This window comes from Chiloscyllium plagiosum, chromosome 36, assembly GCF_004010195.1.
Source record: "Chiloscyllium plagiosum isolate BGI_BamShark_2017 chromosome 36, ASM401019v2, whole genome shotgun sequence".
Classification (NCBI taxonomy): Eukaryota; Metazoa; Chordata; class Chondrichthyes; order Orectolobiformes; family Hemiscylliidae; genus Chiloscyllium; species Chiloscyllium plagiosum.
Window position 1 is genome coordinate 9,295,915 of NC_057745.1, and position 26,413 is coordinate 9,322,327.

The 26,413-nt window shown below is 38.3% G+C and overlaps 1 protein-coding gene across 3 annotated transcripts in view; it reads left to right on the forward strand.

The window, feature by feature from the left end:
- LOC122540931 (monoacylglycerol lipase ABHD2-like) overlaps positions 1 to 19,200 on the forward strand; it is a 96,360-nt gene extending 77,160 nt beyond the window's left edge. For 2 of the 3 annotated variants that reach the window (XM_043677248.1, XM_043677249.1), the window contains exons 6-10: positions 2,300 to 2,392; positions 3,599 to 3,712; positions 10,456 to 10,525; positions 11,996 to 12,080; positions 17,526 to 19,200. In XM_043677248.1, coding sequence (XP_043533183.1) covers positions 2,300 to 2,392; positions 3,599 to 3,712; positions 10,456 to 10,525; positions 11,996 to 12,080; positions 17,526 to 17,728 — 565 coding nt within the window. In that variant the 3' untranslated portion in view covers positions 17,729 to 19,200. The remainder of the gene's footprint in view (positions 1 to 2,299; positions 2,393 to 3,598; positions 3,713 to 10,455; positions 10,526 to 11,995; positions 12,081 to 17,525) is intronic. The other variant, XM_043677250.1, reaches the window with a different exon arrangement.
- Positions 19,201 to 26,413: the final 7,213 nt, after the last annotated feature.

The window sequence follows — 26,413 nt, forward strand, 5'->3', positions numbered from 1 at the left end:
GGACTGATTAGGGATAGTCAGCATGGCTTTGTGCGTGGGAAATCATGTCTCACAAACTTGATTGAGTTTTTTGAAGAAGTAACAAAGAGGATTGATGAGGGCAGAGTGGTAGATGTGATCTATTTGGACTTCAGTACGGCGTTCGACAAGGTTCCCCAGGGGAGACCGATTAGCAAGGTTAGATCTCATGGAATACAAAGAGAACTAGCCATTTGGATACAGAACTGGCTCAAAGGTAGAAGACAGAGGGTGGTGTTGGAGGGTTGTTTTTCAGACTGGAGGCCTGTGACCAGTGAAGTGTCGCAAGGATCGGTGCTGGGCCCTCTACTTTTTGTCATTTACATAAATGATTAGGTTGCGAGCATAAGAGGTACAGTTAGTAAGTTTGCAGATAACACCAAAATTGGAGGTGTAGTGGACAGCGAAGAGGGTTACCTCCGATTACAACAGGATCTGGATCAGATGGGCCAATGGGCTGAGAATTAGCAGATGGAGTTTAATTCAGAAAAATGCGAGGTGCTGCATTTTGGGAAAGCAAATCTTAGCAGGCAGGACTTATACACTTAATGGTAAGGTCCTCGGGAGTGTTGCTGAACAAAGAGACCTTAAAGTGCAGGTTCATAGCTCCTTGAAATTGGAGTCGCAGGTATATAGGATAGTGAAGAAGGCGTTTGGTATGCTATTTTTTATTGGTCAGAGTATTGAGTACAGGAGTTGGGAGGTCATGTCGCGGCTGTACAGAGCATTAGCTTAGGCCACTGTTGGAATATTGCGTGCAATTCTGGTCTCCTTCCTATCGGAAAGATGTTGTGAAACTTGAAAGGATTCAAAAAAGATCTACAAGGATGTTGCCAGGATTGGTGGATTTGAGCTACAGGGAGAGGCTGAACAGGCTGAGGCTGTTTTCCCTGGAGCGTCGGAGGCTGAGGGGGTGACCTTTATAGAGGTTTATAAAATTATGAAGGACATGAATAGGGTCAATAGGCAAAGTCTCTTCCCTTGGGTCGGGGAGTCCAGAACTCGAGGGTTTGGGGTGAGAGGGGAAAGATATAAGAGACCTAAGGGGCAACTTTTTCACACACGGTGGTGTGGATATGGACTGAGCTGCCAGAGGAAGTGGTGGAGGATGGTACCATTGCAACCATTTGGATGGGTATATGAATAGGAAGGGTTTGGAGGGATATGGGCCTGGTGCTGGCAGGTGGGACTAGATTGGGTTGGGATATCTGGTCGGCATGGATAGTTTGGAGCGAAGGGTCCGTTTCCATGCTGTACATCTCTATGACTCTACTTCAGAGGCCGCATATGAACCTCTGTTGTCTGACTTTTGACCACTGCCAGATTTATGTCATGTGGGGAGGGTGTGAAGTTTTGAACAGCCTTCTGTTGGTTTCATTAGGTACTTACCTCAAATAAAACTTTTTTTTTGGTTAATTATGAAAATCACTGCTACATCATTAATCCAATTAACGAGATATTTTAATTTATTTTTTCACTTTCACACTCTTAGACAATTACAGCAATTGTGACTATTTATAGAGGAGCTGTTGCAAGGCATTTAGTGAGTGTACCTACTGAACCTAACTTCTCCTCGGATGCTGCCTGAACTGCTGTGCTCTTCCAGCAGCACTAATCCAGAATCTGGTTTCCAGCTTCTGCAGTCATTGTTTTTACCTTTTACTGAGTTTTATTAAGCCTGTTGTGATACTCCCAGTACTGTGCTATATTGATGGTCAATCGTTATGCAGTACACCACCTGTGTCAAAAAAAATGAGATTAATGGAATTCTAGTGACAAAATTATGCAAATCTGCAGGTCACATTTCCTGTATACTATGTGGGGAAGGGCTAGAGTAGTGTGGGAAAGGATGATATGAAAAGGGTTCCATAGTTTTTAGGGTTCCATAGTTTTTAAGCTTCCAGAAAGAATTAGTTGCAAGTGAATACTGGATGATAATTTTGAAATAATACAGTTTACAAGGTGCAACGCACTTGGACTGCTAATGTTAACATTAGAATCAGTAGAATAAGTATGTGAGGGAGAGAGTTTGAAGGCTAGAAACTGGTGCCGACTGAACAAGAAGCTGCTACTTGTCTGTCTCCGGTATTTTCAAGAATTTCCTGATGTGGGATTCATGTCTTGAGCAAGCGTAGTGGTGATAAGTTATTACTGCTTTTTGTTTTACCTTTGGAATTCTGAACTCTAACTCAATGTTATATACAGGTTTGAACAGTAGCTTAACTTGTGCTTTATATTCTGATATCATGTTCTCTTGCCTAAAATAATTTCTTTTGCTTAGGGCACAAGAAACATTCCTCCAATGGGATCAATGCCGGAGGTTTTACAACTTCCTGATGGCAGACAACATGAAAAAGATTATTTTATTTCACAGGTGATTATGTTACATTTATGTTGGTTATTTGTATGTTTATTGTGATTATTCAATATATTCTAATTAATAAGAGTTGCAGAGTATTCAGAAATTTCTTTAGAGAAAAGACTGACCAGATAAACTCTAATTGTAATGACCAATCTTTAACCTATTTGAGGCATAAGAAACCATTTACTTTAATTCTTTTCATTCTTACTTTCTAATGCACCTGTGTGTGGTTTCTTAATCTAACTTAATGTAGCTCTTCATCTATTAAAGTGCGCACTTGAAAATGTAAACTGATTTAATATTTTGCTGTCTATCATTGTAGTTCCCTGGGTCCTTGTATTACAGGTCTTAGTAAATCAATAATGTCAAAGCAAATATGTTGGATTTGCTAAAATTAACACTTACATATTGCTTAGTCATTGACCCAGGAAAGTTTACTTTGGTACTGGTATCCTTGTTGCCTGGGGGTTGCTAGCACTCCTAACCATATGTAGTAAAAGTAACACTTGTTGTTTGGTCAAGGCAACTTTTTTTGTATTTTTTGAACTTTTTTTTAGACTTAGAATGTTGCCTTTCTATTGATGCATTGCTAATAGTAGGTAGCAGATAACTTTGCCATAGAAACCAGTACTAAAATAAAAAATGCATATCCTACAGTTTCTCGAGCCAATATTTCATGGCATCTGCGAAATCTATAGTTGTGCTCCTGTTACTCTCCTGAAGCCCTCTTAGCACTGTAGTTTTAGCTTCCGTATAAAATACTCTGGGTCGCAATTACTTTGAATTTAGCAGATCAGAATTCCGCAGAGTGAAGATGAGGAATATTGGCTTACTTTGTTCATTCTTGCATTTTTCATCTATGTGGGTTGTATGACTTGTTTCCATAAACTATGTGGGGCCGATGTTTATCTTAACTATTTTAATGTAGATATTGCTGTTAATGCTCAATTATATAAGCGTACTACATCAAGGGATAGAATAGAGGCAAGCTGGAAATCTGAAATAAAAACAGTAAGTGCTGCAGAAACTCAGCAGGTGGCATCTGTGGAGAGAGCAACTGAATTAAGATTTTCAAGTTCAGTATAATACTAAGGAATAGTGCATGTGTTTTCCTGGGTCTCCTTCTCATAATGCAAGATTCTCTGTCAATTGGTATTGGTCGATATTAGTAAGAAATGGGTAACATTTTGATTTGTGTTTGCATTCTATATGTTGCAGAAAAATTTTATTTGGAGAAAATGAATGCAAAGCTCCAAATTCTCTGGCAGATGTAGACCTTAGCAAACTTTATACAGCAACTTCCCTGATGCATATCGATGATAACATCATGAGGTAAGCAGTAGTCTGCCATCTTAGTTTGTGTGAGCAGTATTGCTTCTTAGAAGTTGTGGTTTCCAGCTAAGAGTTTAATTTCTTTATTCTGAGTTAACACAGCAGCAAAGCATTGCGGAAATGCTGATTTATCACAGCAGCTGTACTCAAATAACACTATTTAGATGGAAATAAAAGATCCCAAGTCCTTTTCAGTGAAGATCTGAAGACTTCCCTAGTGTGTCATTGGCATTGCTCTTTCCAATCCTGAATAGGCAGCTTTTTGTTTTGTCTCTAGTGGTGTTTCAAAAGGTTTCCTGGTATCACCATGTTGAAAGGTGCTAGAGATCTGATGGTCCATGCCTTTTTTTAAAATGTACTTGTGTTTAACAGATTACTCTATTTAAATCCATAAACATTTGCGAGGATGTTTCCTCAGAGTTGCTTGTTTGGCTGTTTTCAGAACAAATAATCTTTTTCTCCATTTTGTGTTAATTCAAAATCGTTTCAATTATACAATTTTTTTTCCTGTGGAAGTGTTTTGGTTAATAGAAATCAAAAACATAAGTGCTTTACCTATGCTTTTTTTTTGTGAGCTTTCTTCTAAATGTGATATAGTCAAGAGGTCTGAGTAGAGGCCTGATGAATTCAGGAGGGTGTTTGTAGTATTGGAGCTTAGCAATTGGGTGAACTACAATCATAGTTATTTAACATAAAAAAATTAAAAAGGAGGGGTTGGAGGCAGGAAATTTATGCATGTGTCTAAAATTCACTTTGAAGAAATACTGCACAACTCATGGTGATAATTTAACTTAGAAGGACAAAAAACTGTTTAACATAAGTGTGTTGCTGACAGAGAGCACAGTGTAATGAATCTAGAAAAACCTAAGATATGTCTATGATTCCTGACACAAATTTATTCTTTAACCACTCTCCTGGTGACTTTATAAGGTTGATTTTTTTTCCATCCTTTATTCTTTATTTGGCCCCAAGATGAACTTCTTACCACATATCAATGCCGTCACCAAGATTTACTACTATATCACCTGTACCACATTGCCTGACTGTCCTGCGTCAGCCTCAGTTTTTTGCTGAAACCCTCATCTGTGTCTTTTACCTCTAGGCTTGACTGTGTATTCTTCTACCATGTTTCTAACTCTCAACAGGAGCACAGCCAAAACTCTACTACCTACGTCCTATCTTGTGTCAAATCGTATTCGCCTATCACCTCCCTGACTTGTATTGGCCTAGTTCCAGTTGCACCTCAATTTTAAAATCTTCATACTTTTTTCACATCTCTCTGTGATCTTGCACCTCTTTATGCCTATGGTCTGTGCCAGATCTGCAATCTCTCAAAATTTCTGTGATTCTCAAAATCCAGTCTTGTTTTTAGATTAGATTAGATTACTTAGTGTGGAAACAGGCCCTTCGGCCCAACAAGTCATCACTGACCTGCCGAAGCGCAACCCACCCAGACCATTCCCCTACATATACCCCTTCACCTAACACTACGGGCAATTTAACATGGCCAGTCCACCTAACCTGCACAGTTTTTGGACTGTGGGAGGAAATCAGAGCACCCAGAGGAAACCCAAGCAGACACTGGGAGAATGCGCAAACTCCACACAGGCAGTCGCCTGAAGCAGGAGTTGAACCCGGGTCTCTGGCGCCGTGAGGCAGCAGTGCTTACCACTGAGCCACCGTGTTTGTATTTGCTGATTTTTAAACAGACCACCATTAGCAGAAATACTTTCAACTACTGAGCCGCTGAGCTTTAGACCTTCCTTCCAAATCACTTTTCCTTTTAAAGCATTCGTCTACTTGTTTAACAAGGCTTTTGGACTATCCAAATATTTCCTTGTGTGACCTAGTGTCAAATTTTGTTTGATAGCACTTCTGTGCAGCACACCAGCATGTTTACTGAGTAAAGACACTATAAAATAGAATTTTTTTTTCAACATGTATCATGACATGACAGAAGTTAATACTTAGTTTGAGAGTGAAAAACTTAGGTCAGAAACAATTGTGTTTACTTAAATAAAGGGATTTATAATGAAATGAGGATACAGTTACCTAAAGTGAACTGGGCAGATAGGTCAGCAAAAATGGTCAGCAAAAGGCAGGAACAGATATTTAAGGAGGTAATTCATGACTCTCAGCAAAAGTACATCCCAGTAAGGAGGAAAGATTCTAAGAGAGAGATAAATCAACCATGGCGAACCAAGGAAGTTGAGCGTATTAAGGTGAAAGAAAAGACATACAAGGAAGCCAAAGTCATTGATTATTCCAATCTTCAGGACAAATTCCAAATCCATCAAAGGAGGACTAAAAAGAAAATAAAGACAAAGAAAATAAACTGCGAGGCAAACTAACAAGAAATATAAAAACTGGCAATAAGAACTTCTTTAAATATTTAAATTGGTAGAGAGAGGTCCTAGTGAACATAATCCCCTTAAAAAATGAGTCTGGGGAGACCGTTTTAGGAAACAAGGAAATAAGGAAATAGTAGAGGAGTTAAACATTTTATTTAACATTCTTTACGTTGGGAGGTTCTTCAAACATTCCATTATTACTGAAGAATACTGGGGAAAAATTAGGTACTATAACCACCATTAACAAAATAATATTAGACAAACTGATGGGGCAAAAGGCAAGTAAGTCCCCTGACCCTCTGGTCTGTATGCTAGGATCTTAAAAGAGGACATCTTTACAAATAGCATTGGTTGTAATTTTTGTAATTTTCCAAGAATACAAGTTGGATCTCCAAGTTAGATTCTGAAGAACACAACAGCACAGGAACATATCCTTCAGCCGACCCAAATTGTGCCAACATATGCCTTTCTAAATTAAAAACTTATTGCCTCTATGCAGTCCATAGCCTTCTGTTCCCCGTCTATTTATATATATGTCAACATGCCTCTTAGAAGTTGCAGTCGTAATTGCCTCCTTCACCAGCTCTAGCAGTGCATTCCAGGCACTTAACACCCTCTGTTTTAAAAAAAACTTGCTTCTGACATCTTTACACTTACCCCCTTTTACCTTAAACCCATGTCCACCAGTATTTCTATGCTGAGGAAAAAGACTGACTATCCATTCAATCTATGCTTTTCATACTTTTGTAAATTTCTATCTGGTCACCCCTCATCCTTTAACATTTAAGTGAATACAAACAAAGTTTGTCCAATCTCTCATCATAGCTAATACCCTCCAAACCAGGCCATATCCTGGTAATTGGTTTCTGTATGCTGGCCAAAGCCTCCACATCCTTCTGGTAGTGCAGCAACCAGAACTGTAAACAGTTTAATCTGGTGCAAATGTGGATTTACCCTTGTACAACCACCCCAAATCAACATTCCCCGGTTCTTTCCTTAGATTGTGGTAGTTAGCCTTCCCCCAGTTAATACTTTCATCCAAGGACTGCTCTTACCTTTGTCTAAAAGTAATTTAAAATGTATAGAATTATGGCCACTGTTCCCAAGATGCTCTGCTACTGAAACTTTGATCACTTGGTTGGGCTCATTCCCTGAAAACCAGGTCGAGTATAGCACCTTCCCTACTTGGATTATTTGCATACTGACTCAAAAAACTACCCAGGACATGCATGACAAATTCCTCCCCATCCAAGCCCTGGTACTAAGTAAGTGCCGGTTAATATTGGGGAGGTTAAAATCCCTACCATAAGAATTCTGTTGTTTTTACAATTTTCCATAATCTGCTTACGTATCTGTACCTCCTTGACTTGCTGGCTGTTGGGAAGCCTAAAGTATTACCCCATCATATTTGCCCTTTCATCTACCAAAATGGCAACTTTGGGCAAGCCCTCCAAGGTGTCCTCCCTCTACAGCTGTGATATTCTCCCTTACCAGTAATGCATCACCTCACTTCTTTTGCATCCCTGTCTACCTTACCTAAAGCATCTAAATCCCAGAACATTAAGTGCCAATCTTGTCCCTCTCTCAACCAAATCTCTGTAGTATATACAATATCACAGGTATAGGTATTAATCCAAGCTGTAAGTTCATCTGCTTTACCTGTCGTACCCCTCATCTTAAATAAAATATACCTTAGACTGCCAGTCCTTCACTTGCAATCTGTTCTTCCTCTGAATCTCACTGGCCTTCATCTCTGATGGCTCCTCTGCCATGTTACTTGCTGACCTACTGCTCTGGTTCCACGCCCTGCCACACTAGTTTAAACCCTCCCGAGTAGCAGGATATTGGTGCCCCTCCAGTTTAGGTGCAACTTGCCCTTCTTGTACAGATCCCAACTGCCCCAGAAAACATCTCTATGGTCCACGTACTTGAAGACCAACCCCCTACTCCAGCTCTTTAGTCATGTATTTAACTGTACTGTCTTTCTATTCCTAGCCTCATCGGCACTTAGGAATTAATCCTGAGATTGCAACCCCAGAGGTCCTGCTTTTCAACTTTCTACTTCACTCCCTGAACTCCCTTGCAGGATCTTGAAAACTTTATTTACATATGGAAAGTCCTTGACTATGGTACAAGCTTATCAGAGATAATTCCCAGAGAATCAGGATGTCTGTTTGTATCTGTCAGCCAGGGCATCCTGATTGGGGTTATTAATCTGGTCCAGTCAGGGAACAGCTCATTGTATGGTGTCAACCTGGCTGACTAAGTTACAATCACAACAGATCAAATCTCTCTTAGTGCCAATATGGACTGCAACCTCTGGCTTCTCAATCTTCCACTTCAGAAAGTCACTTGCCCGCAGAAAGACATGCTTACTCAGGCATCAGGAAGGCAACACACTATCCTGGAGTCTAACACACAGTTACAAAATGTCTGTCTGTGCCCGTAACCATTGAGTCCCCTATCACTACTGCTTCCCTTCTACCCTTCATGCTGAACTACAGTGCCAGTCATGATTCCCCTGAGAGGCCCACCTGAAAGGCCCTCCAAGCTATCCAAGAAAGTATACCTGTTGGAGAGGGGCATTGCTACAGGGGACTCTTACATTGCCTGCCCGCACTTACTTGTCTTCCTAGTGGTCACCGAACTCTTCTGTCTGTGTAGCCAATATAGGGATGTGACCACCTCGCTAAACATGCTATCCACAACATTCTCAGCCTCATGGATGCTCCATAGTCAGTCCATCCATAGTTTCAGGCATTCTATGTCGCAAGTGAGGAGCTGCAGCTAAATGTACTTACTGCATAAATAGTCACCATGGACACTAAGTGTCCCTAATTTCCGACATATTGCAGGAGGAGCATTCAACAGGGTTGAGGTCTCCTGCTATTTCAAATCTTATTGAATAAATCAACCTTCTCAATGACTGATAACAGTCCAAGAGCTGATTACACAGCATTATCCACTCATCACCAAACCCGGGTCTCTCACTCCCGCTCTTTATCCCTAGCAGTCTACAACTACAAAACATCAGTACTTTATCTCTGTCCAGAAACTACTCAGTCTGCAAATCTGGCTCCAGAGCAGAAAGGCCTGTGTCACGTTTTCATTTGAGACACCATTTACTGAGGTCCACCCCTAGTTTCAGCTCCATCTTGCTGCTGTTCAGCCAAAGGTTCACTGTTCTTCACCCTGTTTCTACTGCTGTCACTACTCAAAATGACCTCGGTCCAGCCCTGCTCCTCAGATATTTATCCTGCTGTCACTTCTCGGAATTCAGCATTCCTGAAGAAGGGGTCTGGCCCGAAACGCCGATTTTCCTACTCCTTGGATGCTGCCTGACCTGCTGTGCTTTTCCAGCAACACACTCTCAACTCTAATCACCAGCATCTGCAGACCTCACAGAAAGGTAACACACGGGTGCAGCAGGTAATCAGGAAGGCCTAATGGAATGGTGGAACTTGTCTCGGCAGGGGGAGGGTGGGGTTTAGAATATTTGAGTAGGGAAGACTCAGTGCAACTGTACAAGATGTTGGTAAGGCCATATCTGGAGTACTATGAGCAGTTTGGATCCCCTTATTTAGAAACATATCTTTTCACTGGAGACAGTTCAAAGAAGATTCGCTAGGATAACCTCATGGAGAGATCGTCTTGCAAGCAAAGGCTTAACCGTGTTGGGACTCTACTTGCTGGAGTTTAGAGCAAGAAAAGATGATCTCTTTGAAGGGTATAGGATTCTTAAGGGGCTTGACACAGTAAATGCTGAGAGGATGTTTTCCCTCACGGAAGAGTCGAGAACCAGAGGTCCGAATAAAGGGGCATCAGTTTACAACTGAGTTGAGGAGGAACTCCTTGCCACAGAGGGCCATGGTGGTAGAATGCCTGTTTACATTTAAGGCTGAGATGGATAGATTATTGAGAAGTAGGGAATCATGGGTTACTGGGAAAGTCCAGAAAAGTGGACATGAGGAATGTTGGATCAGTCATGATCCTATTGAATAGTTGAGCAGGCTCGAGAGGGCTGAATGGTCTTCTCCTGTCCCTGTTTCTTATGGTCTTATAAGTCTTTCTAACCCTCCACTTGCATGTTGCAATAATCCTAAAGGGTTTGTTAGTTTGTGGAAATAAGGTTTCACAATAAAATCTGCGGTCATAATTTTAATATTTTTCTTTGGTCACCTCTTAACCTTTGTTCTAGCAAATACATGGATTGTGGCAGTGAAAAAGTGTTAAATTGATATGCTTTAGTAATTCATTGTATTTATATTGTGTGTTTTCAAGATAGTTATACAGTATGCATATTTTGATTGTACTGAGTGTTTAGCTTTAAAACGTTTTCCTTTGAGCTTATCCAAAATACATTTTGGATTTACCGTAATATCTATGTTTCAGAAAATTCCATGGGTATGACACACTGAAAGAATATTATGAGAAAGAAAGCTGTATGCACTATCTTCACAATGTAAGTCAGCTTAATTTAGGTTTGAATTATAATCCATTTCTTTACAAATTATTGCAAAGTGGTTTGTAATAACTTTACCCACTTTTAAAAAGACTGTAAAAAGCAGATGTCACTACAAGCGACATGGTATGTGGTCAATTGACATTGCTGGAAATGGCCTTGTGTGCATTCAAATATCAAGCACTGCTTTCTATTTCCCTACGTAGAGTTGTATTACTCCACTTGAAATGAATTGCAGGAGAATCCACATCAGGGCTGTTTGTCCTTGAGGCCTTGAAGCTTAATGGAAGTAGATTCAAAGGAAAAATCGTTTTGAACAACGGAATCCGACAAACTTGTTTCATTGATAAATACAAATTGTTATTGAATTGTATTGTTAAAGTGCAAATTAATGAAATCGAAAAGGGCTTAACATTGCCTAAAACCATTGCCATGACGACAAAGCATAATTAACGTCAAGAATATATTGTATTATAGATGTGCAGATTCTTTGTTTTGAGATGTAAAATTGAAAATCCACTCTATATTTTGAGACACATAGCAAGAAGGACTATTAAGACCTTCCCTAGTTTTGTATAGTAATCCAAGCAAATCTGTCCCTCTCCAGCATATTTTTGGACTTGAGATTTATATCCTTCAGGAGGATGAAGTATTCAGTGCTACATGTCTTCCTGTGAAAACGTCTACCGTGGCTGTTGGGGAAGAGACTGTGTTTTCCCCACATTCAATTATTTTTATCTGTATTTTACAAAATATATCTAGGTTAATCCATGGGTGTGTACCACAACTTTGTTGATACCAAGTTGAGCTTGATGCATTTTAAGCATCTACACATAGTATTGAAGGTGGAAAGTTGTGAATTCTCCATCAGTCATTTAAAATAGTTACAGCATTTTTTTTGTGTTTTTCTTCAAACACTATGCATTAATACTAGGATTATTTTGGCATATTTCTATTCATAAACAGAAGAAGATATTGTACAGGCTAGTTCACTTTAAAGTGCTGTGTTTGTTTTCTCTCAAATTATTCCCATCTATGTGGATTTGTAACATCTGGTACTATGCGCAGAATGTGCTGTCAGGACAACAGAAATTTATCTAAAGAAGATTGAGCATGCTGGATGTTTTCCATAGCTAAGGGACATAAAGTAAAAACAATCTTCAAGCATTCACCATTTGGCTTTACTAAAATTCATATTTTTGGTTGGGTTTGGTAGAACTATAGGAAGGAAGAGGAGATAAATATACAGTGAATTTAATAAGACATTAACAAACCTGCTATTAAGCATTTCTGAAATGTTTGTATAGTAAGAATACTTGGAGTAAGATTCAAGGAAATGGTCAAGATAATGCAATTTCTTTGCGCAAGGAAACAGTTGGAATTGGAGTATTTAAAAGGCTTGACTTTGCTATTTCTGTCAGTATATGGCATCTGTTTGCAATGTAATGACTGTTTTACCTGCTAATGCAGATCCAGGTTCCTCTTCTACTAGTGAATGCTTCTGATGATCCCCTAGTACACGAAAGCTTGTTGACCATTCCCCGTTCACTTGCAGGTGAGTTTAATAATTCTACCTTTTATATGTTAGAAACAAACAGCAAACTACTACTCTCTTTTTAATGACTAGTAGAGGAGTCATTAGCTTAATTGACTGGATAGCTTTGGGATGCAGAGTGATGCCAACAGCACGGTTTTAACTCCCATAATGTTGAGGTTGCCATGAGGGCACTCCTTCTCAACCTTTCCCTCACCTGAGGCGATGTGACCCTCAGGTTAAAACCACCATCAGTAACTCTTAGAAAACAGCTCTATGGTCTGGTAAGGCTATGGCAATTTTACCTTTATTATGCAAGTACTTTCTACCTAACAAATTAGAAATGCTTGACATTACATTGTTTAAACATTAGTGCCAAATAATTTAATACCGCCTGATTCTGATTCAGTTTATATTTTAAAATTCTGTCATTTTTGAGGATTGTGAAAAAACAAATTGTTTGCAGTTTTAAAATTGCATTAGACTTATTGTTGCTTTTATTTTGTTCAGAAGTGCAGTCTAGCTCCTGAAATCTGGCAAGTTTATATTCTGTATTGCTACCAACTGTGCAAGACCTCTGCTGGGAGCCTGTGGTGTTGTGCAACGTGAAAGCAGTTTATCTGCACTTGTCATATTCACATTTGACATAATTCTAACATTACATACCTGTCCCTGTAACCTATCCATCGCTCGCGGCTTTTGCTTGATAAAACTAAAGACGGTTGTGCCATTCTTAAACCTGCATTTGTGTTTTACTGTTCTACTTTTTTGACACCCAGCATCAATTATGTTTTGCATCTATGTTAAATTCTGCTAATGAACAATGCCTGAAGGAATGCAGCTGAGCAGAAAATTAAACTGTATGGTTTGACTATTATCCTATAAATTAGACATCAAGCAGAACTTTAAGTAGCCAGTCTTGGTCATTCTCACTAAATTCAGTCTGTGACCAGGTCAACTAGGAGACTATAGCAACGCCTTGGGTGACTTGATCTGGAACATGATTTGATACAGGGCACTAGTAGGAAGGAATGATATATGCAGTAAGCCACTTTTTAAAAATATTTTAAAACCTTGTTTGATATACAACTACTTTATGGGAAAGTTTCTTGCACAACTGTCACAGATTGATCTGCAAGATCAGCATGGTGCATACCTCTGAACTATGAGAGTTCTGGACTGCAGTTAAATTGATTAGGTGTGTACTCCTGAATACCAGAGAAGTTTGGCAGCCATGAAATCTTTCCTTCTGCACAGATGGGATGAATTTGTTCAATTCTTTGTCATTGGTTGAGTGTCTGTTTGTACTATGATTACAATAGATTAGACAATAAGTCTGAGCCTGATAGCTGCACAGAGTACCATGCAGCTAGCAAAGCCAGAATTATACCAAGAGCTGTGAATCACACATTGGACACAAGCAGAGCTCTGCTGGTTGTTAATCAATTTGAAGTATTTTCAGAGCACAGATGGTCATGTCTGTTTTCATGAAGCACTGAAATAAAAACCTCTTTATAAGATTATGAAGTGAAGATATCCTTAATTGAACCTGAATGAACTGCAGATACTTTCAGGAGTGGGATCATGACCTGACTCTGGTGGTTCAACTGTTGATTTAGCATGAATGTAAAATGGTTTTGTATGTGTTGGTAATTTTATAAAAGAGTTGTTTCAGGTGAGATTTGGGAGGAAAGCAGGAAAGTGAACACTGAAAAGTGCTAAAATAATAGATTAAGGAAATTATACTGTTAATTCTAAATTGTGCCTCTTGAGTTTAAAAAATTGTCAATGTCATTCCAATATTTAAGGAAGCAAATGTCTAACCAGTAAACTAAAAACACACCTGATAAAGTAACTGGAATCCAGCATTATAGACAATATAACTGATGGAAAATAATCAACATAGACTTCTGTAGGATCAATTATGTCTGACTAATTTAGTTGAATCTTTTGTTGCAATTGGTAGAGGTTGTAAGTACGGGCTTCCAGAAGGAATTTGCAGAGGTTTTGCACAAAAGATTGTTGTCAAAAATTGCTAAGCGAAGAATTGAAGATAACTTGCAGGCACAGGCTAGGAGATAGTTGACAAATTGAGATACAGGGACGCTTCTTTGGCAGAATGTGACAGGTGGTCTCTTTGGGACTAGTCTTGTGGCCATAACTTATCACAATACCTATTCATACATTTGATGAAGGGCTAGACATGTATAGCCAAACTTGCAGGCAACTTCCTCCTCCCATCTAAATAACAAACCATGACCCTGTGACTTATTATTAAAGATAGAAAGACTAACTGAGCAGGTAAAACTAATACAGAATTCAGAATAGAAAGGTGTCAGGGTTGGATCTGAGAAAATCATTGGGATATTTTCTTGGTAATGACAGCAAAATCTATGAAAGAACAGGGTAGTCCAATGGTTAGCACTGCTGCCTCACAGCACCAAGGTCCCAGGTTCGATTCCAGCCTTGGGCGACTGTCTGTGTGGAGTTTGCACATTCTCCCTGTGTCTGCGTGGGTTTCCTCCGGGTACTCTGGTTTCCCCCCACAATCACAAAGATGTGCAGGTCAGGTGAATTGGCCATGCTAAATTGCCCATAGGTTAGGTGCGTTAGTCGGAGGGAAATGGGTCTGGGTGGGTTACTCTTTGGAGGGTCAGTGTGGACTTGTTGGGCTGAAGGGCCTGTTTCCATGCTGTAGGGATTCTAATCTAATCTTCTAATCTAAATACATCTGCTTTATTAATAGCCTTCCTTCCATCAAAACATTAGAGGTGGGTTCATTTGCTGATGATCTCTCAATGTCCAACGCTGAAGCAGTCCATGTCCAAATGCAGAAGAAAAGGACAACTTTCAGACTTGGACTGCAAGTGACATTTGTACCATGCAGGCAATAGCTGTTGTCAACTATTGGCATTCAATGGTATTGCCATCACTGAATCCCCAATATCAAAATTATAGCTGTTAGCATTGACCAGAAACTGAATTGAACCAATCGTACAAACACTGGGTCTCTAGAGCGGAGGCTGGGAATTCTCCAGTGAGCAACATCCTTCCTAACAACTCAAAGCTAATCACTAACTGCAAGGCACAAGTGAGGAGTACCCTTCACTTAACTGGATGAGTGCAACTGTTACAACACTGAAAGCTTGTCATTTGTTTGCTACTCCATCTAATACCTCAGCATTCACCACCTCTATTGCTGATACACAATGGCAGTAGTGTTTACCAACTACAAGATGCACTGCAGCAACTCAAACTCGTTCATATTACATGTGGAGTACTGCGTTTAACTTTGAGCACCAAATTTCAGCATACATATCTTTTAACTAGGTACAGTTAGTTCTGAAGAAGGATCGTTGGACTCAAAATATTGTTTGCTTTCTCTCCATAGATGCTGCTAGACCTGCTGATTGCTGCAGCAGTTTTTTTTGTTTCAGGAATGTTGATTGGCCTTGGACCAAATTCATCAGAATGATGTTGGTTTTAAAAGATTAAATTCAAGACTACCTATGGACACTTAATTTGTATTCTCCTAAACTTAGAAGGTTAAGAGGTTATGAGGGGGTGCATCAATTCCTGTATACTGTATTCCAATTCCTCCACTGATAATACGTTTTAATTTTAATCAGTGATGGTATGTCCAGTTATATAGATTTCAAGTTGTGGGTTTTAAGTCAGCCATGATTCTTCAGCCAATAAAGATTAAAGGATTTATTACAAATAATACTTAAATGTGCAAAGATTATTGACAAAACCGATTTAGACTGCAGTGATAGATATACAGAGTCATTTGGTCGCAACAGATTTCACTATCAAGAGAACTGTAAATATACCTGGAGGAGAGTCACATATGTTTGACATAAGGGTATACCTCCATTGGCTGTGCAGGCTGACTTTTTTAAAAAGGTGCAGACGATCAATTCAAATACATGAATGCTCTCTTCCACTTGTCAGAACTGAAAGAGTTTTATGAATTTGAAAACCTGCCAATATATTTGTGAAATAAGGAGCAGTCTTAACATAATAAATAGTATTGCTTTAACACAAAAATTAATATATTTTTCCACTCTGAACACTGTCTAGAGTGTGACGTATAGTGAGGCAGTAAGACCAGGTGTTCCTAGCCAATGGTTTGATGTGAGTTTACTGACCATAGTAAAATCTGTGTTGTTTTTCTCTCCAATATAACAATGGGACAATCTCTAATTCTGAAATTATTATATGTATAAAAATATGTATCATAATTGCCATTTTTTTATATCAATGATTGCTCTAAAGCAGTAAGCTAAAATTTCCCAAACTGGAAGTTTGAAATAGATTTGATACATATTGAGATATATTAGGTCTATAGAAAACTAGTGGATAAAACACTTTGGCATGTGTAGCACAAACATGTATTTTCATCCTTGCTAAAAGTTAGTGGAAAATAGTTTTACTCTTTTTTGGTTGGATCTTTCATCTACTGATTTAATTTTGCTTGATGTAAATATAAACCTTCCTTTGGGGCAGAAGCACCATAAAAGACATTGAAGCTTCTCAGCTTCATCAGTCAAGCTGTTGATTTCCTGTTATGTACAAGAAAACGTGGCCTGTGTAGTGAAAAAGCCATTCAGCAGTGCAGAGATCTGAAGCTCTCTGATGTTTGTTTGGTTACCTTGTACTCACAGTATGCCAATTGACCATAAAGCCATGCTGCAGTTTAATGAGCTGGACAGCAGGTGCTGCTGGGTAAATATTTGGCTACGGCGCCATCTCCTGAACAAATACACTGCACTTACTGACTTGTCCTTTATCCTTATCCTCTAAAGTGGATGTATTCATGAGCTAAAACAAGCTTATAGTTGAATAAAAATGTTTTGTGGGTTATCACAGTTTCAGATGAATCCGATGCATTAATTAAATAGCTGTGCAAAGTGTATGTTTTGTTTAATTAGTATAAATTGAATTTTTAAGTGCATCTTTAACCGGATTGCAACTTCTGACTGTTGTGGCGTGGATATCAAAACAAGGTCTCACTGTGACCTTGTCTAACATGCACACTTTTAGGTCAGTGGGTATTGATCAAGAACTTCTGGCTTATTTCTTGCCGCCAGTCCAGTCCTGTTATGCCTTCTCTGACCCTCACTTTCACCCTTTGCATGCTCCCTCTCTCTCTTCCTCAGTCGTTGGTCAGTGGGGCTGGTTGTAGCAACTTTACCCTTCCTTGGACTGAGGCCAATCAATTCAACTACAATAATCTTTCAATGTGGCTCCATTCTTCACTAATCAGTTGACATACTTCACTTACCAACTGAACTATCAAGGAAATTATAGATCTGATGTGAAGCTTTAATGGTTCTTTATATGAGCAAACAAAGAATCAAGATTGCATTTCTTTGAACTAGCAATAATTAATGTTTACTGATGTACATTCAGTTCTCTGAATAGTTGGCAATTTATAACTACGTTCTCTTATTTTCCTTTCAGAGAAAAAAGAAAACGTCATGTTTGTGTTAACTCTACATGGTGGCCACCTTGGATTCTTTGAAGGAGCAGTACTCTTCCCAAAACCTTTAACTTGGATGGATAAGCTTATAATAGAATACACAAATGCCATCTGTCACTGGGAGAAAAACAAGCCCCATTGTACGGCAGCTGGAGACCAGAGTTGCTCAGACTACAGCGATTAACCTTTGCACAAATCCTGTGTGTCAAAACTCTGATCATTTAGCCCTTATCATTATTACATTCCTGACCTGGGTTTGACTACCTTAAAACTAATCCCTGCTATTAATGTAGTTCAACCAGCAGAATCAAACTCTTTTATCACAAAGGTTTAAATATGATTGCAACGCCCTTTTCTATGCCTATCTCCACCAAAAGCAACTTGGAGCACACACAAAATGATGACTCACTGTGTTTGCACAACAGCGTAGTTATTAGACGGGGGACAACAGTTACTCTTACCAAGGAATAGCTGATATCAGTAGGTTTGGAGCAAATGAGCTACATATAGGGTTTCCAGAAGTTAAACGTGTCTTTGCAAGAGCTCATTTGTTTCAAAAAAAATTGTGCCTTCTATTACATTTTTTTAATTTATGACAAAAGGTGTTTATTTTTCTGCCCTACCAAGAGATTCAGTTTTGGTCATTTGATCAGACTAAGTGCAGCAAAGTGCTTGAGTTTAAAAAAAAATAAATACATTTGCAAAGAGAAGACTTTCTCTGGTTTTTGTCTTTTTAGAGAAACAAAATTTAGAACTCTCACTTGGAGGTATGGTTGGGGGAACTCTTGCAACATCATTTTAGTACTTCTGTTTGCCCCTCTGGGAAAGGTACTCCAGGTAGATATTGTAAACATCCTGTTCAGATGTGTTTTGAAAATCTTGAGGATTTGGTGGGACTTGAACTTGAGCTTTCTGGCTCAACAGTAGGGACACTACCACTGCATCACAAGAGCTGTCTATATGTATTCCAGAAACAATATTAAGCTGGATGATCTGCAGGTGTGATGCAAGTTGCCTCTGGAATAAGTCTCAAATCTGAGTGTTTACTACTGTGGTGCTTGATCACCACTATTTTAGCTTTTCAAAGCAGACACAATGGAATGTCTATGGAAATAATTTTGCAAAAAAAACCCCCAGTAATTTCCACTTACATCCATGTATTTCTACTTGTTTTGTATTTTTTTCAAATATGGAAAGTGCAACTGACCCATGAGCATAAATTTGGACTTGATCTGCACTTATTTAAAAATCATTTTAAAAATGTTTTTTTTACTCTGGTTATAAATGCTGACCTGTGTCGAGATCATTCCACTGAGAACCTGATACCTTCTCAGCCATTCCAGCAAGTGCAAAGTTAATTGTGAATCCTTTTAGGTCAGGTGACTGTTCTATATTGTCTGGTGGAATTTGTATATGCACAACCATTTAATATGTTCAAAGTAAACAATTGAGAGTTGGCGTAAATTGCAGGGAAATTAGTTGAAACATTAATTAGTTCTTAAAGCCTATTTCTTGTCACTATTATAAAACTGTTTCTCAAGTTATTCATGATCTGTACAGAGTTAAGTGATTTTGACTAGGGAAGCAATAATAGGAAATGCTCCAGTTGGTGTCTAGACTCCAAGGATATTGGAAATAAAACATTGCCTTCCACTTTTCTGATCATACTGCCACAGTTTTTGCACTCTACTCAACACCTAATATTGTGGAATGGACTCATAGGTTTAAGAATGTATTTGCTGCCAGGAAAATGTGAGGGAGCATCATTTAGATTAGATTCCCTACAGTGTGGAAACGGGCCCTTTGGCCCAACGTAATCCTCCCAGACCCATTTCCCTCTGACTAATTGACCTAATACTATGGGGCAATTTGGCATGGCTAATTCATCTAGCCATGCACATCTTTGGACTGTGGGAAGAAACCGGAGCACCCAGAGGAAACCCACGCAGACACAGGGAGAAAGTGCAAGCTCCACACAGACAGTCACCGGAGGCTGGAATCGAACCTGGGACCCTGGTGCTGTGAGGCAGCAGTGCTAACCACTAAGCCACTGTGCCGCATCTGTGCCACACAGATGAAAATTGGGAGAGCCATTGTTGATCAACTTGTGGTCCATCTCTTTCCATTCCTTCATTGTCCATTCCAAGAACAATTGTATTCTAGTCAGCCAATGACCGTGGATGAGTATGAGATTTTGTTCAACATCCAATTATGACTTGGAGTTCCAATGCTTCCTCAATAGGATATTGGTGAGAGAGTCAACTTAGCTCATATCAAAGATTCTCAAGTTAAAACTTTAATTTAACAGTTTCTGTAGAGCTATTAGGAAATCAATGTATCTTAAAAGAAAAACTAACCAGCTTGTGTTAACAGAAATAATTATCCCTTTTGAATGATGTACATCAGCATTAGAATAGCCAGGTTCCATTTTTCTTTTAAACAAATTGATGTCTGTTCTATACTGATTTTATTTAACTCTCACCAGTCCTATTGCCACTTGAATCAAAAGATTGCTGCCTCTGGAGTTGAAACTAAGCTGTACACAATTCCATTCTCCAGATGTGATTTTCCCTTGACTCAGTACTGGTCAACTTTGCGGTGAGGAAACCAAAGCCCTGTGCACAATTGTGATTATTGACGGGAAAGGCTGAAATCCAGTCGAAACTAATTTACATTTTTGAATTATTGTCTCCTGCAAAATTGTTTCACAAATTCTGTCAGATATTGTAATGGTAATTTAATTTGAGTATATTTTATAGTAACAAAAGTATGCAATTTATGCTGTATCCAGTAATGTTTTTTTTCTGTCATGTAGAATGAACCACAGTTTGGTCAAGTCAGTAGTTACTAAACTGAAGACAGTTGAGTGCATTTGTATTTAGTCACTATCAGCATGCCAGCAGCAGTCTTTATGGTACAGGGTCTCTTTGACTAAGTTCAAAATATATATAATGCTCCACTGTTGCTGCTGCTTCCAACTTGAGAAGGAAACTCATTCATTTGAATCTCTGTTTTAAGATTTGAGAACTGATTATGATTCTCAGTCCCTGGTTTTCAAGGCTGTCAGGTTAGCCTTATGAGATTGTATAACATAGTGCAAACATCTGTTTATAGATGCATTAGTTAATGCTATTGCTGTGCATGAGGAATCTAGGAAAGGGGAGGGAAAGAATTGATAACTGAAAAGCTTTTAGCATTATTGTTAGAATTGCTAATACCACAAAAAAATCTCATCAGGTGATGAGTGCCTTGAAAACTTAAGTATAGGCAGTATACAGTTGACATCCAGACAGCCAGCTCCTGATAGCAATCAATTATTCTACCTGTCTGTGTATCTGGGTGATGATTGATTAATGTTTACAATCTGAATTTTACCTGCTTGAAAATATAACTTGTGCAAATAGTGAGCCCCCATCACGTTATGAAATTATTACAATTCTCAAGATTTACAGGCATTTAACAATTTATTTGATGTTTTCTACTTAAAAGAAGGAAAACAGTAGCTTTAAAATGCTGTAGTCAGACTTCAGTCCCTAGAATATCTTGGGGTGCCCTTGGTCTGCTGATACTTGGCTTTCTTTTCGGTGTGACATTTTATGGATGTCTCTTCTCATTTTTACTTATTACATCAATCCTACTGTCTGTAATGAAGGCCAAAGACAACATAACTCCATTATCTCACGATTAGCAGTTTCATTATTAAATCTACGTCTGAATGATGCGCTGGAGAAGTAGGATATGATGATAAGATCTGAACTTTAGGACACTTGTAATTTGAATAGCTTTTTGTACATGGTACGGATTTAGGAATAGCACTTAAGGTCTATGTTATGATTTGGAGATGCCAGTGTTGGACTGGGGCAGAGGTGGGGAACCTTTTCATGTTGGAAGGCTGCATTATGTTAGTTCTAATCTAATAAGGCCGCATCCAAGAAATTTCAAATTATATATTCTTCAACGTTCACATTATTTTGTAAAACTCTAACTACTATGTACTAACTAACTTAAAAAAATGAAAAAAAAAGTTAATTCTAAAGTTAACTAACCTTTTAATGACTTTGTGACTGCTTTTTGTAGGAAAGAATTTGAATATTTGGTTGCAACATGGAGGTCTGCAGTTTTAGCTGATCCTCTAGATGGGTATCTGTCATCTCTGAACTTAAGGGCGTCTTGATTTTGGTTAAGTAGGAGAATGTAGATTCGCAGCAATAAGTGGTTGAAAAGCAAGAAAGCATTTATCGTGCATGTTGCAAAATTTGGATTCATTCAAAAGGCCACACACAGTGGCCTTGAAGGCCGCAATTGGCCTTAAGGCTGCAGGTTCCCCACCCCTGGACTGGGGTGTACAAAGTTAAAAATCACACAACACCAGGTTATAGTCCAACAGGTTAATTGGAAGCACACTAGCTTTCAGAGCGACACTCCTTCATCAGGTGATTGTGGAGGACACAATTGTAAGGCATAGAATTTAGAGCAAACATTTAGTGTGTGTAACTGAAATTATACATTGAAAAATACCTTGTGTGTCTGTTGAGTCTTTCATCTGTTGAATACCATGATAGTTTCATTTCTTTCATGTGTAAATCACAAAACTGTTTTTTAAAAACTACATTCTCAAGTTAACTGTAACAATTGGTATTAGCCAGACAATATGTTGGTGTCAGCCCCCATGTTCTCTGTCTGTGCTATAATGTTTAGACTGATTCTAATCTAAAAAGTGAGATCAGTGTTTTACGTGAATTCATCCAGTTTTTGAGCAAAGTATAATGTAACTCTGCAAGTACGAATTCGCCCCACAAAATATGTGTGCGCATGTGTGTTTGTCTGTGTCTGTCTGGGTTGGGGGTTGAGTGTGAGAGAGAGTGTATATGTGTATGTAGTGAGTGTAGAGTGTCTTAAGTCTGTGAGGGGGGTAGTGTGACATGAACCCAAAGTCCCGGTTGAGGCCCTTCCTATGGGTATGGAACTTAGCTATCAGCCTCTGCTCGGCCACTTTTCACTGCTGCCTGTCCCGAAGTCCGCCTTGGAGGATGGTCATCTGAAGGTCCGAGGTCGAATGTCCTGGACCACTGAAGTGTTCCCCAACTCGGAGGAAACACTCCTATCTGTTGAAGGTTTATGTTGGCACTGCAAAGAGTATTTTGGCAAATTTTAGGCTAGGCAAAATGATGTTTAGATGCTGTTTGCGTTTGAATAACCTACTTATGCAAGATCTCTTTTTCCAAGTCTCCTTGACAAAGTTTAGGATAATAAGAAAGAGGGTTTAATTTAACATTAGTTGGATAAAGGTCCTTCAACTTCATTTCCTGTGCTCGGTTCAGCTGCAAATCATTTCCGTGCTGCAGTGCATTAAATGGCATTCAAACATCAAGCATTGACATTCAATTTGTAAATATGAATGCAATGACAAGCATGAGTTAGTAGCAGTTTGACTAGTTGAGACTAATTTCAACAATGTTGCATTGGTATTATCTCAAGGCCAGTTTGACAACTTTTTCTAATAATTGGGCAACTAGATGAGGTTTTTAAGAAACATAAATAACCATCAGTAAAATAAATGCTGTCTTTCCTTTGTTACTTTGTGGTTTTGACTTTGAGCATTTCACTGCAACACATTTTAATCTCTATTACACAGGTTAAAGGTTGCATGCTGAATACCTTGTAATAGGAATTTTCTTGTTTTCACTGCATGTTGGAGGATGAATTGCAATAGATCATGGACGTATACTGGTAATTTTATTTTGTTTTTGTGAGGTTTTGTCTAATATTGCTATATTCATGATTGAACATGCAATTTGGCCTTTATAACAAGAATACTGTGAGTTAATTATTTGAAACAATTTTTTTATTAATAGCTTTTTTCACAGTTGCAATATCCTCATTGGCTTCAACATTTCACCATGGCATTGTGTTTGGAACTGCAATTCTAAGGTGCAGTCTGTAAGTGCACTTTACTGTTTTTTAAGAAGTTAGACCTGTCAAAAACTCTGTTGTTAGGAGACTGTTGAGCTATGTCTTTTTTCTTAGCATATAACCTCAAAAGTTAGATACAAAGTGAATGAGGAGAGTTTTGCCTGTCTTTGACTAGCCTGCCAATGCAAGATCGTTATTTTGAAACTTGTTGCTAAAGATTAGAGGCAAGGATTTGAGTTGTTCTATTATAACAAACATCTGTCTTCAGCATAGTAGAACTGGCATTCACTTGCCCATGATCTATAGTATCGATCTTTTTAAATCTTGTGATTTTAAAAGCCAGATAAAGATGCCCTTAAAATCCCAATTGTATATAAAAGTGCATGTGCGATCTTGGGGCAGTTTGAAGAATTTTGAGCGTTAAGGGCGGCACGGTGCCTCAGTGGTTAGCACTGCAGCGTCACAGCACCAGGGACTGGGAATCGATTCCAGCCTCGGGCGATTGTCTGTGTGGAGTTTACACGTTCTCCCTGTGGGTTACCTTTGGATGCTTCAGTTTTCTCCCACAATCCAAAAGATGTGCAAGTCAGGTGAATTGGCCATAGTGTTAGGTGCATTAGTTAGGGTAAAAATAGGGTGGGGGAATGGGTCTGGGTGGGTTACTCTTCGGAAAATTGGTGCGGGTGTTTTGGGCCGAAGGGCTTGTTTCCACACTGTAGGGAATCTAATCTAAACAAGCACTTTAGTATAAATGTGCTTTTACCAAATAAATCCCAGTTTAAGCACAGCAATACGGTCTAGTTCACATTTGTGGTAATGACTGGAGTCTTGCTTGGAACTTTCAATTATTGAACAAGATATCAGTGATTTTGTTCCTTATTCTAGTGAATATTTAATTTTGAACTTCCTCTCTGTTCTGTTAATATTGGTAGCAAACTTTATTCGTAAATGAAACTAAGGTAAACTGAAAATATTATTCACATAAATTAGTTTTTAAAACGACTGCATCAGTCCATGAATACCATTAGTTATGGAGGATTTGCACTCTGGCAGATGTAGCATTAACATAATATAAAGCTGGTTTTAAAATCTCAATACATAAATATGCTCCAACTAGTTTCAAGGGAAGTTTAATAGCAGAATACATCTTCGTTAACTTTGAAGTCCTGGCCAGAGGGTCTTCATTCTAAACGCTTATTTTAATTAAGTTTTAACAAATAATAAAGCTTAGATTTGATTGGAATTTGTAAGCCAACATGGGGTGCAGTGTCAAGATATCATGTGAATCTAGCTGAAGAGAATGTCCAATTAATTTTTTTTTCTTTTGTGCCTTTGCCCGCTTTACTACAATAAATAAGGGAAAGTATTTTTAGCTATCTGTGTATCAGACCATCAATTATAACTATAAAGCAGAAACCCAAAATATATTTTATGCCTTATAATGGTTTGTAGTGTACTGAGAACTTCACTGTCACTCCTATCCTGATGTCTTTTACACTTCCCTTTTAGATGTCCACATGCCAACCAAATTAATTCTGCATCTTGATAAAAGCACAATTTATCGATGATGTGCACTTCTGTTTGGATAATGTTGTAGACTGTTTCCGTTTCTGCTAGAGCAATTGCAATTTCTAAGAGCACATCAGAAAATGTAATCTTACTCCGGTTATTTAAAAGCAGCAACACATTCTTGTTGAGCAATGTGAAAGTTATAGAGTAATACAGATTAACTTATAATATTCAACAATCTTTTGTTAACCACTAATACTCTATGAAAGTGTCAATACCCTTCAACATTTTTTAAATGTTATTAAGGTAAGTAGGACTAATACCTGCACTATTTGGCGCTAAAGCATGGTTTTAGCAAGGTTCCGTATTAACTGCTATTCATTTTGATTTGTGCTCACAAACAAGCTGTGTTTTTATAGAACAGCTAAACATAATTCATTATGGGAGAAGAACTTTGAGTTATTTTTGAGATATGATGGCAAATTTGTGTTTCTTCCTTCTCAAGAATAATCTGGTTATTATTGAAAAGAGTGTAAATTTCTGTTAACAGAATTTTTAAACATTTCTTTCTCTCCCTTCCATCTATGCACTTATACTGTGGGCTAAGTTTGCAGAAATTGCACACAAATGATTTTAATACACCCTTTCAGTCTTCTATTTGCTGAGATTATTGTTGAATCATATTCTATTTCTTTTGGTTCTTATTGTTCAGTGTGATGAAAGCAAATCTAGAAAATGCACCAGGCGATGCATTGATGTTGAATTGTTGCACTCAAGAAGTGATTATGTTTTGTAATTTTGTTCCACTGATTCCAATTTGCCTTTCTTGAGAAAATAACATTTGTTTCTACATAAATTTGTTTTTCTGGTTACAGAATAGAACTTCAAAAAAAATGTACTGAAGATGTAGAATTCCAGAAACTGAAAAATCGTACAAACATTTAGTAGAAAGCAAGGACATTTTAGTAGTGCCTTTAGTGTTCTCAGGATGTTCCCAAAGCATTTCACAACATGTGAAGTACCTTAAGTGTGATAACTGGCTGCTGTGTTGCTCTCTATTATGATAATTTCTGTACAGCAATGTCCCACATTTGCCATGATCTATTTTTAGTAATATTGATTGAAGGATAAATATTGGTCAAGCAAGAGAACTTCTCCATCACCCACTTCAAGTAATCCCATGGGAATTTTTATTCACAATCGAGAGGAAATTTAAAGATCTCCATGAATTCAATCCACTAACAATTTTTTGACAAAGTAAAATACTCCTTATAATTTAGCAATGCCATCATAAAAGGAAGAATTTCCCACAACAGTGAACACTTCTAACATACTTCCTCTTTGAGTTACAAGTATAACCTATACACAACTTCAGAATTTGCATTTGTTCAGCATACACCAATGAAAATCTTGCTATATTCATCTCTGGATATGGATAGGTTTTAAA